The sequence below is a fragment of the Pseudorasbora parva genome, chromosome 21 (genome assembly GCF_024679245.1).
Source record: "Pseudorasbora parva isolate DD20220531a chromosome 21, ASM2467924v1, whole genome shotgun sequence".
NCBI classification, from domain to species: Eukaryota; Metazoa; Chordata; class Actinopteri; order Cypriniformes; family Gobionidae; genus Pseudorasbora; species Pseudorasbora parva.
Window position 1 is genome coordinate 14,300,626 of NC_090192.1, and position 17,425 is coordinate 14,318,050.

At 39.2% G+C, this 17,425-nt stretch overlaps 1 protein-coding gene across 3 annotated transcripts; it reads right to left on the reverse strand.

The window, feature by feature from the left end:
- Window positions 1-56: 56 nt before the first annotated feature.
- On the reverse strand, window positions 57-11,652 carry LOC137056044 (uncharacterized). Of its 3 annotated transcripts, none has more exons than XM_067429996.1 (15): window positions 11,162-11,652; window positions 10,619-10,897; window positions 10,380-10,532; window positions 9,839-9,946; window positions 9,592-9,753; window positions 7,501-7,605; window positions 7,254-7,415; window positions 5,097-5,198; window positions 4,712-5,011; window positions 4,056-4,241; window positions 3,755-3,849; window positions 3,622-3,672; window positions 3,021-3,402; window positions 2,755-2,934; window positions 57-2,104 (listed from the first exon to the last, which is right to left on the reverse strand). In XM_067429996.1, exons 1-15 carry the CDS (start codon window positions 11,193-11,195, stop codon window positions 2,055-2,057), a joined length of 2,349 nt encoding a protein of 782 aa, XP_067286097.1. In that variant the 5' UTR covers window positions 11,196-11,652; the 3' UTR covers window positions 57-2,054. The 3 variants fall into 3 exon arrangements, with proteins under 3 accessions (XP_067286097.1, XP_067286096.1, XP_067286098.1); XM_067429995.1 differs by lacking the exon at window positions 57-2,104 and adding an exon at window positions 2,343-2,480; XM_067429997.1 differs by lacking the exons at window positions 57-2,104; window positions 7,254-7,415; window positions 7,501-7,605 and adding an exon at window positions 2,343-2,480.
- Window positions 11,653-17,425: the final 5,773 nt, after the last annotated feature.

Here is a 17,425-nt window from a genome sequence, read left to right on the forward strand (position 1 = left end):
TTTAAAGTTTTCCAGAGCTATTAAACCATATAAATCAAATATAGTAAGTGAAAAATGTAATATTAAAAATAAAAGAGTATAAAGAAAATAGTTTTTCTTTTTCTTTTGTTTGATTATGAGGACAGACAGCAGCAGATATTAGGCTGTGTTCACTTTAATAACTAATTCTGAAAAGGGGGGGTGAAACACTCAGTTTCAGTCAATCTCATGTCAATCTTGAGTACCTATAGAGTAGTATTGCATCCTTCATATCTCCGAAAAGTCTTTAGTTTTATTATATTTATAAAAGAAATATGGGCTGTACCGAGTCTTTCCGGAAAAAACTTAGCGCCTGGAGGCGGATCGTGTGGGCGGAGCTAAAGAATGACAAGCACACCCAAAGTGGTGACGTCCATTTAGAGACATCAGAGCCAGGGGCAAACATCAGAAGGGCTAGCCGAGGAAAGGCTGCTCTTGGTGGGATTAAAGAGCGAAGAGCTCCCGGTGATCGACTGGATTACACAACTAGAAAACGCCAGACCAAATTCAAATAGGCGATCTCTTTATGAACAAACCACTGATTTGAGCTTTAAACAAGTACATTCTTGCCTGAAAAAGTCTTAACTACATTTCGTGACACATTAACAATAGTATTTTTTAATTGGTTTCTCATCCGCTATTGACACTTTTTGGTTGGCGCGAGATGCATTCTGGTATACCTGTCTGTCTCAAGTCACCTCTCGATGCGTAGTCGATAAAAGGGGCGGATCAAGGACACATCCGGGGATTTAAACTTTACTTGGATAGATGTAAACTTTGAAATGGAAGAGTATTGGGCAGCAACTGATGATGTTTCACAAGTCCAGTGCAGACTTAAGAACGCAAATTGAGAAATATTACTTACTAGTAAAAATGCAATTATGAATAAAACAGTGGGAACAATTTAAGCTAAAATGGCTTGCGATAGTTATGCATCATGAAGGAGTGGAGGATGACATTCGTCATATATTTTACAATCATCAGCAAATATCCTTCTCAAAAACAAATTATTTAAGTTATTATTATTAACAGTTTAACTAATCTGCACTGTCGTGTGCCGATTCGGACTAAAATATTACGGAGGTGGAAGCGTTCAGAATATGAATAAAATAAAATTAACTATACGAATAAAATAAAACTTCACTTTTGCGATGGAGGTCAGTGATGTTTAAATTACATCAATTCCTACGTTTCTTTTAAATCAAATAACAGAATCAAAGAAATATTGGAGATTTCAAAGAAAAAAGAAAAAAGTTTCCCTGCTAAACTTTGTTCTCAAATTGGTAATGTTGAAAACATCAGTATTGCGTGACTTCATACATTTAGCGTGTAATAGCGTTTCCTGTAGATTTCAATTTCTGTACAGGCTAATCTTTTGCTTTTGACTACGGGTGAATCTCCAGTTGTCACTGATGATTGTCGTTTGGACCTTTCTGGATTACGATCCGACATCAAAATGACGAGTTTAATTATTCCAGCTGTTGTAAGTAAAGATCGGTCGTATATAATCAGTCGTTTATAAACTAATCGGTCGGATGACCGATAAACCGAGGTCCTGACTCTCCTGACTCTATGTCCTTCGATAAAGAGTAGGGGTGTAACCCCTAGCCAAATTTCCCCTTTGGCCTCTGTCCTTCATGGCCTCCTAATAATCCCCATACACCAATTGGTTTAATCACTCTGTCTCCTCTCCACCAATCAGCTGGTGTGTGGTGGGCATTCTGGTGCAATATGGCTGCCGTCGCATCATCCAGGTAGATGCAGCACATTGGTGGTGTTTGAGGAAATTACCCCTTCCATATGTAAAGCACTTTGAGTGTCTAGAAAAGCACTATATAAATGTAACTAATTATTATATTTATTATTATATAAGGCGCTGTATAAATAAAGATGACTTGTCTTGACATTTAAAATCCACGCAAATGTGTTGGTGACTTGATAACTTGTTCCCAGTCTTGCAGTCTCTCTTGTTCTTGCTCAGACGTGGACAGGCTCTGAGTTCCCTGTCAGGTTGGGGCTGGACATCAGGCTTCGGCTCAAGTCTCGAGCTCAAGACCTCCACCAAGGACAGGAAGTATGTTATTTCCTATTCAAGACAAAGATTATATGAACAAGTCAACTCATGAATGATTTTTAGAGTTTATTACACAGTATATTTTTCTGTTCTTTACAGTGAAGCTGCCTTGAAATGATCTGTATTGTGTAAATGAAGGTGACTTGACTATAAAAAGAACATTAGAATGAACACACATTAGAAAATCTCATTTGAAATAAGACAAATGATAATAATCCTGCTCTGTCTGTTACACTTCCTCACACCTGAAATCCCTGATCAAGTGAATCTCCTGAACTTTTCCAATCTACAGTAGGTCATCTCATCCATTTATGTCGTGACATCTGCTCTAACGTCGGCCGTTTAGTTGGATCCCGGGCTAGGCACTGGCTAATCAGGTCCCTGTATTCTGTACAAATTTTAATAAGGAGTTAGTCGTGCATCTATGACAACAACATCTAAAACATTATACTGTAAAATGTTCCTTGGCAGGGGCAGTGTAAGGGGATAGGATGTCCAGTTTGTACAGTATGAAATCCATTACGCCTATGGAAAGTCCCCATAAAACATGGAAACACGACGTATGTGTGTGTGTGTGTGTGTGTGTGTGTGTGTGTGTGTGTGTGTGTGTGTGTGTGTGTGTGTGTGTGTGTGTGTGTGTGTTATCAATATGATTCACTCACTTTTGGATAAGTTGTAGTTCGGAAATGTAATGTTGGCTCGTCTGATTTCTGACTCATTGCGAAAAGGAGGACATGCGTGCACCATAGTGTACAACAGCACTCCTAGAGCCCAGACATTTGCTGGGACGGCGTGGAATCGAGGCTCTGTTAAGACTTCAGGTGGGCAGTACTTCAGTACTCCTGTAAACAAAACATTTGCACATTGTTAAGCTTTTTTTTTGTAAAGCATCAAATAATTATTAAGTCACTACATTCAGGTTTCTCACCAGCGTATGTTCTGCTCTCGTAGCCATCACTACTAAATAGCTGACCGCAGCCGAAGTCTATGAGCTTGAGCTCCAACGTGCTTTCCTTTAACAGGAAATTCTGCGCATGAATGTCATTATGAAAAACACCATGCTTGATGCAGACCTGTACTGCCAGCAGAGCCTGTCGCATGATGAACCGTGCTGTTGGTTCATACAGTACGGGTGTACGATTGATATAGTCCCGCAAGCTCATGCAAGGCTCGGGGAACTCCATAACAAGAGTGAATTTTCCAGGATGTTCAAACCACTCGTACAGCTGTATGATGAGCGGGCTTATGGGTTTTCGCCTCATCATCAGCAGCAGCGCCACTTCCGTAACGAGAGGTTTGGGATGGCCAGGCTAGAGAAAAATAGTAGTCAGAAGGTTAGCTGGGTAAAAATCTGAAGAAAACATATCATTTTTAGATACATTCAAAAGAGCCTTTTCAGCTCAAAGTTATTTGGAGCCTCTAGGCTTATTTGTCAATCACATTTACACCTAATGCTTCCTACGAGTGTATTAACTACAGTAATCTGCACTAAAACAACTCAATACATATTCAGGTTTTGGCCAACTTACAATATAAAGATAACGATTGTTTTTAATCTTTTGTATCTGCTTGATGGCAACCTGCAACAAAAAAGAAAGAAAGTTTTAAATATGTTTGGATGCATGTTAGAGCAAAATGTTTGGACAATTCAGTAAGATTTACCCTTTTGCCATCAAATTTGCGTGTTCCCTTGTACACGCTGCCAAATCCTCCAGATCCAATCATCTCTCCCACCTTATAGAGAGACTCAAAAGACTCTGAAAAACAAACAGAAAAATCGGAGAAATATATGAGATTAATAGTTCCTTTGTTTTATGTTTAAAAAATGTCAGTGCTGGTTGTGTCTAGAAAATAATGTTAATATGCTGGGGAAAATAATTTCCTCAAAACAAGCTTTTTAGTGAAAAACAAGATGACAATACAGTTTAAAATGATGTTGGAGAAATAATGACTGGCGATTTACCGTCATTTGGCTTGATGCCGGAGTGATCTGACGTAGATGATGATGGCTCAGGATCAGAGAAAAAAGGCTCCACCACATCCACAGCACTACTGAGACAACAGCAGCAGACAGGACACTTCATAGCCTTCCATAGCCTCTTGAAGAAAGAACGAATGCCTTTCCCTTTCCCACATTCTGCAGGTTTTTCTGAAATTAAGATAAAATAAAAAAATGACATATCCTAAAATCGTAAAATATATTTATATATTAAATATAATATATTTAAATAAACACTGATTTTTTATGCATAGCTATGTAATATTTATGTCATAACTGACTCTGTAATGTTAGGCACGGCAGCCATTTTTACAATTTTCTGTGTATTTGACAATTCATAAGAAAAATAAAATTCTATTCGCGATATCTGTGCTTATGTTTTTGGTGTGTGTCAGACAGCGCAAGTACCACTGAGTTCATGGCTTATTGAGATTTTGAATGTTCTCTGAATGTTCTGAAAATGTTAGACGAATGTCCAATTAAAATATTTCTTGAAAAACAGAACATTTCTGAGAAATTTTGCTGAGCAACAGTAAATGTGAACTTGAGGCAGTTATGTATTAAAATGGCAAAATCTCTATCTGTACACTTTACACTGCCCAGCCTTATTTCAATCTCACCTGTTGAGATCTTCTTCAGGGGAGAAGCCTCCATGGCACCCTGAACAGTTCGGCTATTAGACGTCTCTGTTGGCTCGACAGGAACTTGACCTGGCAGAGGAGAGGACGACCATTCGAGGCTGTCAGACCTGCCCTGTTCGCTTCGGCTATCTGATCCATCGCCACTCCACCTCCAAATGACGTTGTACGAGCCTCTGCTGCTCAGGGACAAGGATGATGATGATGATGATGATGATGATGACACGATGCCCGGTGAAGAATCTGTGGAAGCAGTTCTCCTGGATCTGGAGTGGCTTGAGTCTGGAAAATTTCAGACATCAAATCAGCCATTGAAACTAGAAATAGAAACTGAGCCATAATAACTTTATTAAAATACTATTCTGACCCATGGAAGAGCTTTTAGATAAAGATGAAGATGAAGTGAATGGATATTCATCATCATCTAAACTCTGTTGGCTGCTGCTCTGCTGCGTCCTGTCAGCCTGACCTGTGGACACAGAAACAGACAACTCAGACAGAGACAGAGGTGCTAAATGTTTAGGAAGCTCCTAATCCCTATTATTTTTATATTCCGTGGAATTATTTGTGTGCAAAATCTTCATTAGCTATTAATTGCACAAAAGCGTTCACTTACAGTCTAATGGACTGAGTTGTTGCTTCTGTCCAAAATACGTGCAAAAAGTCACAAGGGAGGATAAATCGGACATAATCTTATTATAAAGTCTGTTCTTTAAATTTGCCCTTTACTATGGCAAGCCGGTTTAGCTTAAATTGTTCCCAGCGCTACTCGTATTTGCATTTTTACTGACGAGATGCTTATCTCACGAGACATGACGAGATTTTTACATAGAATATTTAAGAAATCCTCAATGATGAAATACACGACTAGAAATACATGACTTTTTGCAAGTACATTTGAAATGTTTTAGCTAATCATCTTGTAATTAATGTCATTTTAGTTCTACTTTCTGAGTATAACTTATCATATGCAATAAAAGATAACAATACTCAAGCACTGTAAAAGGTTTTAAACACAAACTTGACTGACTGGCTTTTTGATTTTTGATTGACTTTCAATTTCATGACAGTGTGTACTCTGTGAATAAGGAGAGGTGGTGCTGAACGTGCATTTTAAAATAGACATTTGTCTGACACTTCTGTTGCGCAAAGAATCCTCTGCCACGGCCCTGTCAGTCTTCGATGCAATTGGAACTACAAACGCAGACAAAGAGTGTTAAAAAACTGCAAACAAGACGGATGTGCGAGTCCGACAGATTTAGATTAAGGGGCTTGAGTGATCAATTATCAAGCATTTAACCTGACGAAAATATATTTGTGTTCTCACTGTGGATCTCACAGTGTTATCCACATTTTATTTAATCTGCAGCAGCATTGTGAACTTTTTTAATGATAGGTTTGGTCATTAACTTTTAAATGCATCATTATATAAACTGCAAACACATGAGGAGAGTCTGCATTTAAGACCCACGAATGGCAGATCAGCGTGCGATACGGTTGGAAATGAAATTGATTGTGGAGGATTTTAACTGTCACGATGACTGACAGGGCAGTTTATACATTGACGGGATGCACGCAAATAAGCTACAGAGTCTGTTAAAGATGACAAAGTAGCATGTTCCAAAGCTAGCATACTCTTCTGCTACACTTCTTTACAAAAAGGAGTACATAGCCTACTTTAAGGTTGTAGTATAAGAAGGCGAATTGGGACGCAGCAATATTCTATCCTAACTTCACCCTCACACTCTGCCATGATAATATGATGCGAGACAGCTTTTCAGCTCAACGTGAAATCTCATCACAGTTTAATCTCGCGAGATCTCGTCACACCCCTAAATTTTACTAGTAAGAATTGAATTAGGGAGCTCTCTCAGAGAGACTAATCTTTTGCTTTTGACTACGGGTGAATCTCCAGTTGTTACTGATGATTGTCATTTGGACCTTTCTGAAATTACAATCTGACATTAAAATGACAAGTTTAATTATTCTGGCTGCTGTGAGTAAAGGCCACCTGATCCGCCACCTGCAGCATCCTCACATGCGATACTACTACTAGCCGGACTCCTCCTTTATACAGATGTGACGTAATGACGCAAAGACATGCTCCAATTTCAAGCAGAAACCCACCAGTACCACTCAAATTATGAAACATGATTATTACAAGCCTACTGTTCTGAATTGGACTAAGGTAAGAAGATAATTTTGAACACTGTCTGTTCTGTAAATGCTCAAAAATTGATTTTGGCTTATTGAGAAAGTTTTGCTAACGTTACCATTAAATTAAGAAAGCATTATTTCTAAATGTTCCCTGAATGTTCAAAACCTCCACTTTTTCACTGTTTAAAAAAATTATTGGTTAAAGGAATATTCTATTATATAATTTTGCATTCTGTGAATGTAACTTTTGCTGAGCAACAGTAAATGTGAGCGGACATTAACGATAAAAACTTGAAGCAGTTATGGATGAAATAGCAAAATCTCTGTCTGTACAACTTTACACTGCCCAGCCTTATTTCAATCTCACCTGTTGAGATCCTGTTCAGGGGAGAAGCCTCCATTGCACCCTGAACAGTTCGGCCATTAGACGTCTCTGTTGGCTCGACAGGAACTTGACCTGGCAGCGGAGGGCACGACCAATCAAAGCTGTCAGACCCGCCCTGTTCGCTCGATCTGGAGTGGCCTGAGTCTGGAAAATTTCAGACATTAAATCAGCCACTGAAAATAGAAATAGAAACTGAGCCATAACTTCTTTATTAAAAGCCTATTCTGACCCATGGAAGAGCTTTTAGATGAAGATGAAGTGAATGGATGTTCATCATCATCATCTGAGCTCTGTTGTCTGCCGCTCTGCTGCGTCCTCTTCCTGTCAGCCTGACCTGTGGACACAGAAACAGACAACTCAGACAGAGACAGAGGTGCTAAATGTCTAGGAAGCTTCTAATCCCTATTATTTTTATATTCCATTATATTGTTTGTGTGTGAAATCTTCATTAGCTATTAATTGCACAAAAGCATCCACTTACAGTCTTATGGACTGAGTTGTTGCTTCTGTGCAAAATGCGTGCAAAAAGGCACAATGGAGGATAAATCGGACATAATCTTATTATAAAGTCTAATCATTACATTCACCCTTTACTATGTCAAGCCGGTTTAGCTTAAATTGTATTATTCTATATTCTATTTACTTGTTATTCTTTTTTTTTCCCTTTGTTGCACTTCGAGATTCTTCAGAATGAAAAGGGCATTATAAATAAAATATATTATTATTATTATTATTATTATAAATTGTTCCCAGCGCTACTCGACGTAATTGCAGTTTTACTGGAAAAATGTGAATGAATCTTACCATGATAAAAACTTGAAGCAGTTGTGCATTAAAATGGCAAAATCTCTGTCTGTACACTTTACACTGCCCAGCCTTATTTTAAAGGACAACTCTGGCAAATTTTTACGTTTATCTTGATCGTTATATCTTTGTGAGTACAGTCTATAGAAGAAAAAAACGAACCGGATTGGTGCTTGCAACAAAGAGTTATTACAGTTAATGCCCAGAGACCCCCCTCAGCTAAAACGGCAGCTTTGGGGGCATCAACGTAAAGGGTGTCTTTGTGCCTCTTAACAGACACAAAATGCAATTAAAATGTCTGTCCAACATGAACAGGTCCCTTACATGACAACAAGATGAGTTTAGCCACTTAGCCATTGTTTAAATTCATCTAAACAGTGTGTTAGAAGGCTAGCTGTGTCTCGCGCTGAAGTCCCGTGGGAACTCAGCGGTAGCCGGAAAAAAAGGCAGTCTAGTTGGGAAGATCGTCGTATGTGTAAAGTACGATTATTTTATTAGGCTACTGCACATCTTTCCTCAAGCCATGTGTGCCCAAATGGAAGGATAAATAAAGTTTATATTACCTCCACAGTGGTTGCACCCGTCTTTAACCACGGAATGGCCTTTTTCTTTAACCGGCCCGGCTGTGTTGTGTCTGTGTAAGTTAGTCAAGTGTTCGCTGCAAATTTTCACAATTCGGAAAGGCACAAACGCGAACCATTTCTTCTTCACTTATGAGCCCGATCGGATCATCACTCTAGTGATGTCCGGTTCATGAACGAATCGTTCTTTTTAACCGGTTCTTTTTAACCGGTTCTTTTTAAACGGTTCTTTGTAGTGAACCGGGCAAACCAGTTCACTAAATCGGCCTGAAACATTCTAAACGGTTTGTGTCTCAAATCAGCGCTGATCACACAAGTTACTTTAGTTACTCACTTTCTGACATGAGTGACAGTGCCTCTGAATAGAAATAAACTAATGTCTTGAATTATATGTTGTAACTCCATCCGTTCACTGAACTGAGACATGTTTGCTGAGAGATCTGATGAACTCACGAGCAGCTGATACTGAGCATGCGGGAGTAACTGAATGAGCAGCGGCCCTCGGATCTGCAGGACAGAATCGAAAACCGTTTCTCTCGGACACGTTCAATACTGAGAACCATCGAGCAGATGAGCAGAGCCTCTTCATACACATGACGCTCTTCTCCACTGGACTATTTTTCCGGCTACAACGGAGTTCCCACGGGACTTCAGCGCGAGACACAGCTAGCCGGCTAAAACAGGTGAATTTAAACAATGGCTAAGTGGCTAAACGCATCTCGTTGTCATGCAAGGGCCCTGTTCATGTCAAACAGACATTTTAATTGTATTTTGTGTCTGTTAAGAGGCACAAAGACACCCTTTACGTTGATGCCCCCAAAGCTGTGTGTTGCAAGCACCAATCCGGTTTGGGTTTTTTTCTATAGACTGTACTCACAAAGATATAACGATCAAGATAAACTTGAAAATTTGCCGGAGTTGTCCTTTAATCTCACCTGTTGCGATCTTGTTCAGGGGAGAAGCCTCCATGGCACCCTGAACAGTTCGGCCATTAGACGTCTCTGTTGGCTCGACAGGAACTTGACCTGGCAGCGGAGGGCACGACCAATCAAAGCTGTCCGACCTGCCCTGTTCGCTCGATCTGGAGTGGCCTGAGTCTGGAAAATTTCAGACATTAAATCAGCCACTGAAAATAGAAATAGTAACTGAGACATAACTTATTTATTAAAAGCCTATTCTGACCCATGCAAGAGCTTTTAGATGAAGATGAAGATGAAGTGAATGGATGTTCATCATCATCTGAGCTCTGTTGTCTGCTGCTCTGCTTCGTCCTCTTCCTGTCAGCCTGACCTGTGGACACAGAAACAGACAACTCAGACAAAGACAGAGGTGCTAAATGTTTAGGAAGCTCCTAATCCCTATTATTTTTATATTCCATGGAATTATTTGTGTGTGAAATCTTCATTAGCTATTAATTGCACAAAAGCGTTCACTTACAGTCTAATGGACTGAGTTGTTGCTTCTGTCCAAAATGCGTGAAAAAAGGCTCAAGGGAGGATAAATCGGACATAATCTTATTATAAAGTCTATTCATTAAATTCTCCCTTTACTATGTCAAGCTGGTTTAGCTTAAATTGTTCCCAGCGCTACTCGTCGTAACTGCATTTTTACTGGAAAAATGTGAATGAACATTACCATGATAAAAACTTGAGGCAGTTATGTATTAAAATGGCAAAATCTCTGTCTGTACACTTTACACTGCCCAGCCTTATTTCAATCTCACCTGTTGAGAGCTTGTTCAGGGGAGAAGCCACCATGGCACCCTGAACAGTTCGGCCATTAGACGTCTCTGTTGGCTCGACAGGAACTTGACCTGGCAGCGGAGGGCACGACCAATCAAAGCTGTCCGACCTGCCCTGTTCGCTGGATCTGGAGTCTGGAAAATTTCAGAAAATTAAATCAGCCACTGAAAATAGAAATAGAAAATGAGCCATAACTTATTTATTAAAAGTCTATTCTGACCCATGGAAGAGCTTTTAGATGAAGATGAAGTGAATGGATGTTCATCATCATCATCTGAGCTCTGTTGTCTGCCACTCTGCTGCGTCCTCTTCCTGTCAGCCTGACCTGTGGACACAAAAACAGACAACTCAGACAGAGACAAAGGTGCTAAATATTTACGAAGCTCCTGGCTCTGGGTCGGGTCTGGCAGCGGATCACGGTCATCAGAACAGGGTCTCCAAATCTCCTGACCAGCCGTCTGAGAGAAAGCAGCTCTTCTGGATATGTAGCGGCCTGAGTCTGGAATATTTCAGACATCACATAGTTGGTAATGTTTTGATAGTAATCAATAAACAATGTCAGTGATCTTAATTACAAATATTGTTACTATAGTTATGTTACCTAAATTTAAAAGTTTTATTTCATATGCAAGGAATCAAATACATGTGATCATCACTTAGCTGGGAAACTTGGGGATCTTTAATGGAATATCTCGCACAATTTTCTTCCCATTAATGTAGTACAACATCATACCATAAACAATTGAAAACAGAAAGCACTCACCTCCTCTTTCACCCATCATATGAGCCATCGACATCCTCTGAGTCCAAACTGCAATAAAAAACAATACAATACAATACAATAGTCTACAACTCTCGTTAGAAAGACACCTCCCAAAATAAAATAAATACAAAAAATGAAATAAAACTCCAAACCCCTTCTAAAATAAGAAAAGAACAATCAAATAAAAGTATCCTCAAAAATAATATAACAAAAATATAACTCTATAAAGGATATATCTTCCGATGTCCTTCAAGAATAAAGTCTCTCAGAAATCAGGTTCAAGATCGCAAGATCAGCACAGAAAATATTCTGCAAAAGTGTGTGAATTGGTCTCTCAACCAACAGATTGAAATGGGTTCACGTGTACATATATATGCATTCAAAATTCATAAAACGCGTCGCTATAGCAACTAAAAATCATCGGTTCACTTGTATATATATGAATTCATAACACGCGTTGCTATTGCAACTAAAATTCATCGGTTTGTGTGTATATATATGAATTCATAAAACGACGTGTGTCAACTAAAATTCATGCGCACGTGCATGAGCAGAGCACGTGATCATTTATTGACAAACTTAATTTTCTTTTTGAGATGTATTTTTCCTGAAGTTATTATTATTATATTCGCTGGAATTATTTGTGTGCAAAATCTTCATTATTAACTATTAATAGGCAGTTTAAATATTTTGGAGGTAGTGTTAGAAATATTGAAAAACAAAATCAAATAACAAAACCACAAAAGTACTACATTAATAAACGCCTATATTTTTTAACTGAAGGGCGTCAATAAACTGAATTCATTGCATAGCTAGGGACTGTTAAGGCTTTGTAAATGAACGATTCCACGCCTTATAAAAACGTGAATTTAAAGGTAAAGTGCATAAAAACAATTACAGATTTATGTAAAAAAAAAAAAAAAAAAAAAAAAAAAACATTTCCTCGCAAAACATTTTTCTCAAAGTGTTCATTAATATAAATTTGTTTAATTTTATTTTTTATAATACTGTAAAACAGTATTTAATTCGTTATTTGTGTTTATTAGAAGAAAAGTAGGTTTTGTGCATTTAGTGAATTAATTATTTTAATTTACCATACGTCATGACGTTATCGCACGCTGGTTCGGTGCGCGCCTATTTTTTTACAGTCTATGGTGCGCGCCCATAGATATACATAATAAAGGCCTTAATTCCTGCATAAATCTCCAAAAACCTGTCTGTAGGTGTGAGAAGTGAAGTGGCACTGTCCTGATTTGAAAGATATGCTACTTTACGGCTTTAATATCAATTAAATAGGTGTGTGTGTTCGTGCCGGCCGCTGTCCATTTCCTAAGGTTCTGAAATGCAAAAAATGTTTGACGACTTTGTTAATGTCTTTTTTTAAAGGGCGCGTGCACCCATGAGCACCCACGGAGGAAAACATAAATCTGTAAAAAAAAATCTATGTAGGCTGTAAACAATTCTTTTTTTAACAGAAGTAAACAAAGTCAATCCAGCATAGCCTACCTACACACATACACACACACATTTGTTTTTTGTGACATATGGGGACATTCCTAGGGTGTATTGATTTTAATACTGTAAAAAACGTATTTTATATCCCCTTACACTGCCCCTGCCCCTATACCTACCCATCACAGGAATCATTTTGCATTTTTACTTTCTAAAAAAACTCATCCTGTATGATTTATAAGCATTTTGAAAAGTGGGGACATGTCTTCATATTTCACCCTCTCCTTGTAACACCTGTCATACCCATGTCATTATACACATTGTGTCCTCCTATGTCACAAAACACACACACACACACACACACACACACACACACACACACACACACACACACACACACACACACACACACACACACACACACACACACACACACACGTATGTTTAACATGCACTAAAATTGTCTATTACTAGCAAGTTTATGCAATGTTAGGCTCACAATAAATAAAATCTGTCATATTTGAATCATACTGGGGTGCCTCTTCTATGAAATTGGTCTCTTCTATGAAATTGGCTATGAAATTTTGAACTTGAAATATAAATCTGAAGGCATAGACATTTAGTGCTTTTCTTAGTATATTGGATTGACTTTGTTTACTTCTGTTGTAAAGACGATCCAAACAGACTAGTTTACAGCCTGCCATGAACGTGAGATAACCAATCGGAGGAGAGCCCTTATCATCATAGACGAAAAAGGCGGTACCTTCCCCTACCATCCTGAGGGAAAAAATATCACGTCCTGGTCCTTAGATAAAATAGCTATTTTCTCACAATTTACAAATAGTTGGAAACATTTGGGAGTACTCAATTGAACAAAATATATAACACTGGCCTAGTGGTTTTTGGATATTTTACTGCAAAAATACTACATAGTGCACCTTTAAATACTAGTGAAAATGTTTTATATATTATATGCTTATATACAGTTATTACTATGTAAAAAATGTGTTGACCACCATGCAATGTGCTGAACAGTTGCAATATGCATATCATTTGATTGATTAATTCCTAGTACACAGAGACAAGAAGCCATCATCAGAATTCTTCTCTTTATTTTCTTGCAGATTTACAGGAGTACTACACATGATTATTACTGTAATAAAATGAAATGTGACATTTAAAAGCAAACTCTTTTTGTTAAATTTCAGTTTATGTAAAATCGAAAAGTCATTATAAAGGTACAAGTAAAAGGTATAAGAAGCTATACAAGAAATAAAGCAAACAATTCAGTCAAACTTATAAAGTCAGCGCTAGCAGGCAGGGAACAAATTATACATTTATAAGTCCAAAGATCACCAGTTAGACAAATTATATCTCATAACCACTTCAGAGACATCAGAGCCAGGGGCAAACATCAGAAGAGCTAGCCGAGGAAAGGTTGCTCTTGGCGTGAATAAAGAGCACAGAGCGCCCGGTGATCAACTGGATTACACAACTCCGAAAACATACATTTCGTGACACATTAACAATAGTATTTTTTAATTGGTTTCTCATCCGCTATTGACACTTGTTGGTTGGCGCGAGATGCATTCTGGGATACCTGTCTGTCTCAAGTCGGCTCAAGTCACCTCTCGATGCGTAGTCGATAAAAGGGGCGGATCAAGGAAACATCCGGGGATTTAAACTTTAATTGGATAGATGTTGTTTAAATGTAGTTAACCTGACTTCTATGAAAGAGTAAACAAAGAGAATTGCAATTCTGATGAGCCATGTTCAGTAACAACTTTTGGATTTTAAATAAAAAATAATTAATAAATGCTGTGTTTGTGGTATGTAACAGTGGATCAGTTGCGGACTGCAAACGCAGCATATCTGAAAGCAAAACAGGGCGTGCGGCTCCTGCAACGCAACACGCACCGCACACAAACTGCGGACGCAGAGTATGTGTGAAACGGGCGTGAGACAGATAGCAGTCCAGGACAACTTTCACATGTATAAATTGGTGAAGTGAAATGCCACATGCTGGTGATGCACCGTTGTCGTGCTGGCAGGGTCACAATCGGAGCAAAAAATCTTCCTTAATTTAATCCTCTTCTCATTCTTCTTTTCTCACAATAAAATATTCAAGTAATGTAATGTTAAACCTTAAATGTAATGGTAATCCTTTTTGGTTGCACGCCTGTAGATGAGATGTGATGCTTGCTTCGTGATTTTCCTATGAGTTGTGAGCAGACTCAAGCATGTGACTATAATATAAAAAATACTGTATTATCCCATAAAACTGAACAGTAGCTTGCCGTTATTCATTTGCTCGTCAAATTCTGCCTCATACAGTATTCAGCTGTATTTATGAAGAACGGTACCATACTGTACAAAATGTCCCGTATTTTTACAGTAATTTTTTACACTGTGTAACTTTTTTTTGTTTATTCTTAGCTAAAAACACTTTAAGTAATAAAGTATTCTCGTAAGTTTATAATATGCCATTGAAAATACATACGGGTGAGGGGTTTGAATCCTGGTTGCCATCTTGCCCCTCCATCTTGAAAGTACATTTGCCAAAGAGGGACATACCCATAAATTCAAGCTTCGCCTTTCACGTTTTAACACTCGATGGCACTCATGACGAGGTCGAACGGGAAGCCATGTTAATCTTGGACTAAATCGGCCACCGTAGGAGTTGAAACGAAATCGGAATTGAGAGGAACCGAAATATTCACTGGATGGTCCATATACCTTTTCACCGCTAGATGGGGGAAAATATCACACAGTGTAGCTTTAAAAAAATACTAGAACGCCCAGGTACTATGGAAAAAATCCTTTCTCAGAGGCAAAATAAAGATGGTGCCCTCATTGATTACATTGATGTTGATCAGTACAAAACAAGCAAATTGTTTTCGCAAGACCTCTCCATTCCGCTGTCCCTGTATAATGACGATTGGAAAATTGTAAATCACATTGGTTCCAAGACTTAAATTCACAAACTCTGGGCTAATTTATTTCCAAATTCAATGTTTACCACCTGAGCTGATGTCTTCATTGTCCGCATGCTTTCTGTTGGCTTTCTACAATTCAGACAACGTCAAAATATGGCATGGATTCCGTTCTTGAATGATTAGTTAAAGATTTGAGGGATTTAGAACAAAATGGCATTCAAACTGAGACTGAACAGTTCAGTGGTACCATAAAGGTTGGTGTTGTGCAAATGTGTGTTGACAATCTTGCCCTGAGTTCTCTTCTGGTTTTCAGAATTTTTCAGCAAATAGTGTCTGTCATTTGTGCAAAATTAACAAACCAGTTCTCCACAGCCAGACAAAAGAGGATTCAAATTTGCTGCGCAATACACTGAATTATAGTCAGGATAACAATCCTACAGAAACTGGCTTAAAACGGAGATGTGTCCTAGACGAGCTTGCGTTCTTCAGTGTTGTTGACAATGTTAAAGCTGATATAATGCATAATATTTTAGATGTTGTTGGCCCTCTGGAGGTGAAACTAGTGCTGTCTGAACTTATAGCTGAAGGCCAGGTTAGCCTGGATACTCTTAACTGCTGCTTCTACTGTTGTTTTGTATGAAAATTACATGTTCCCCATCTATAACTTCTGAGGCTACAATATACCTCCAAAGTATCATTAAAGACCATAATACACTCTTCCCAGAGTTGTTCCCTCACTTGCATTTTAGACCAAAACACCATAACTCCATTCAAAACCCCTCTACTTGTTTAATCCCCTTTTAATGCGTTCTTGGATTTCAACCGCCCCTATTTCCCTTGGTCAAGTGAAGCCACTAATGTTCCAGCAGTTAATGAATGGTAACTCAGGTGTGAAGAAACCTGGAACCAAGCTCACACCCACCTCCAACGTGTGGGAGAACAGGCTGATCGTCATTACAGCCCTGGCCTTTCTTTCCACCTTGCATCATATGTCTCCCACTTTTTATGCCTCTCTGCTCAATCTCGCTGTTGGTCCGAAAGAGGAGGGTGAGGAGGTGTCCGGTGATCAGTGTCGGGTCCCCTACCCATCATGGTGGAGGGCGAGGAGGCATACCAGGTTCAAGAACTGCTGAACTCCAGATGCCGAGGAAGAACTCTTCAGTATTTGGTCAAATAGGAGTAGTACGGTCCGGAGGAGCAGTCATGGGACAATGCAGATCACATTCTCGACCCCAACCTTGTGGAAGAATTCTACCGTACCCATCCGGTTAGGCCGGCCCCTCGACCACGTGGAAGGTCTCACCGTCGCATGCATCCTCGCACTAGGAGCTGCTCGCAGGGACGGGGCTCAGTCACTGAGACAAAATCTGAGATCCCCTCTTCCGTCCACCAGAGGGCTTCATCACGAGAGTATTGACTTACACCTGCACATTTCCCATCAGCCCTTACCTGGCACTGACCACGCTGCCCAGCTGTAGCCAATCCGCTGGTCTATTTATGCTAGCTTTTACCCTTTCCCCTCTGCAAAGTCTTGTTTTGCCACGGGAAACAGCTCAGAGCATTTATCCCTATTTTTGCCTGTTGTGACCCTGTTGTTTATCGTATAGCCTTTTGTATTACCTGCTTTGTCTCGGGCTTGTCTTTGTTCTCTGCCTGCCCTCATCTTCTGCCTGCTTATTACCCACAATTGTGTTTACTCTACTTTATGTATACTGCTTGACCACTTGACCAATGTAAGAACACTGTACAGACACCAGCAAGGTGGAGGTGGAGTACTGGTTTGGGCTGGTATCATCAAAGATGAGCTTGTGGGGCCTTTTCGGGTTGAGGATGGAGTCAAGCTCAACTCCCAGTCCTACTGCCAGTTTCTGGAAGA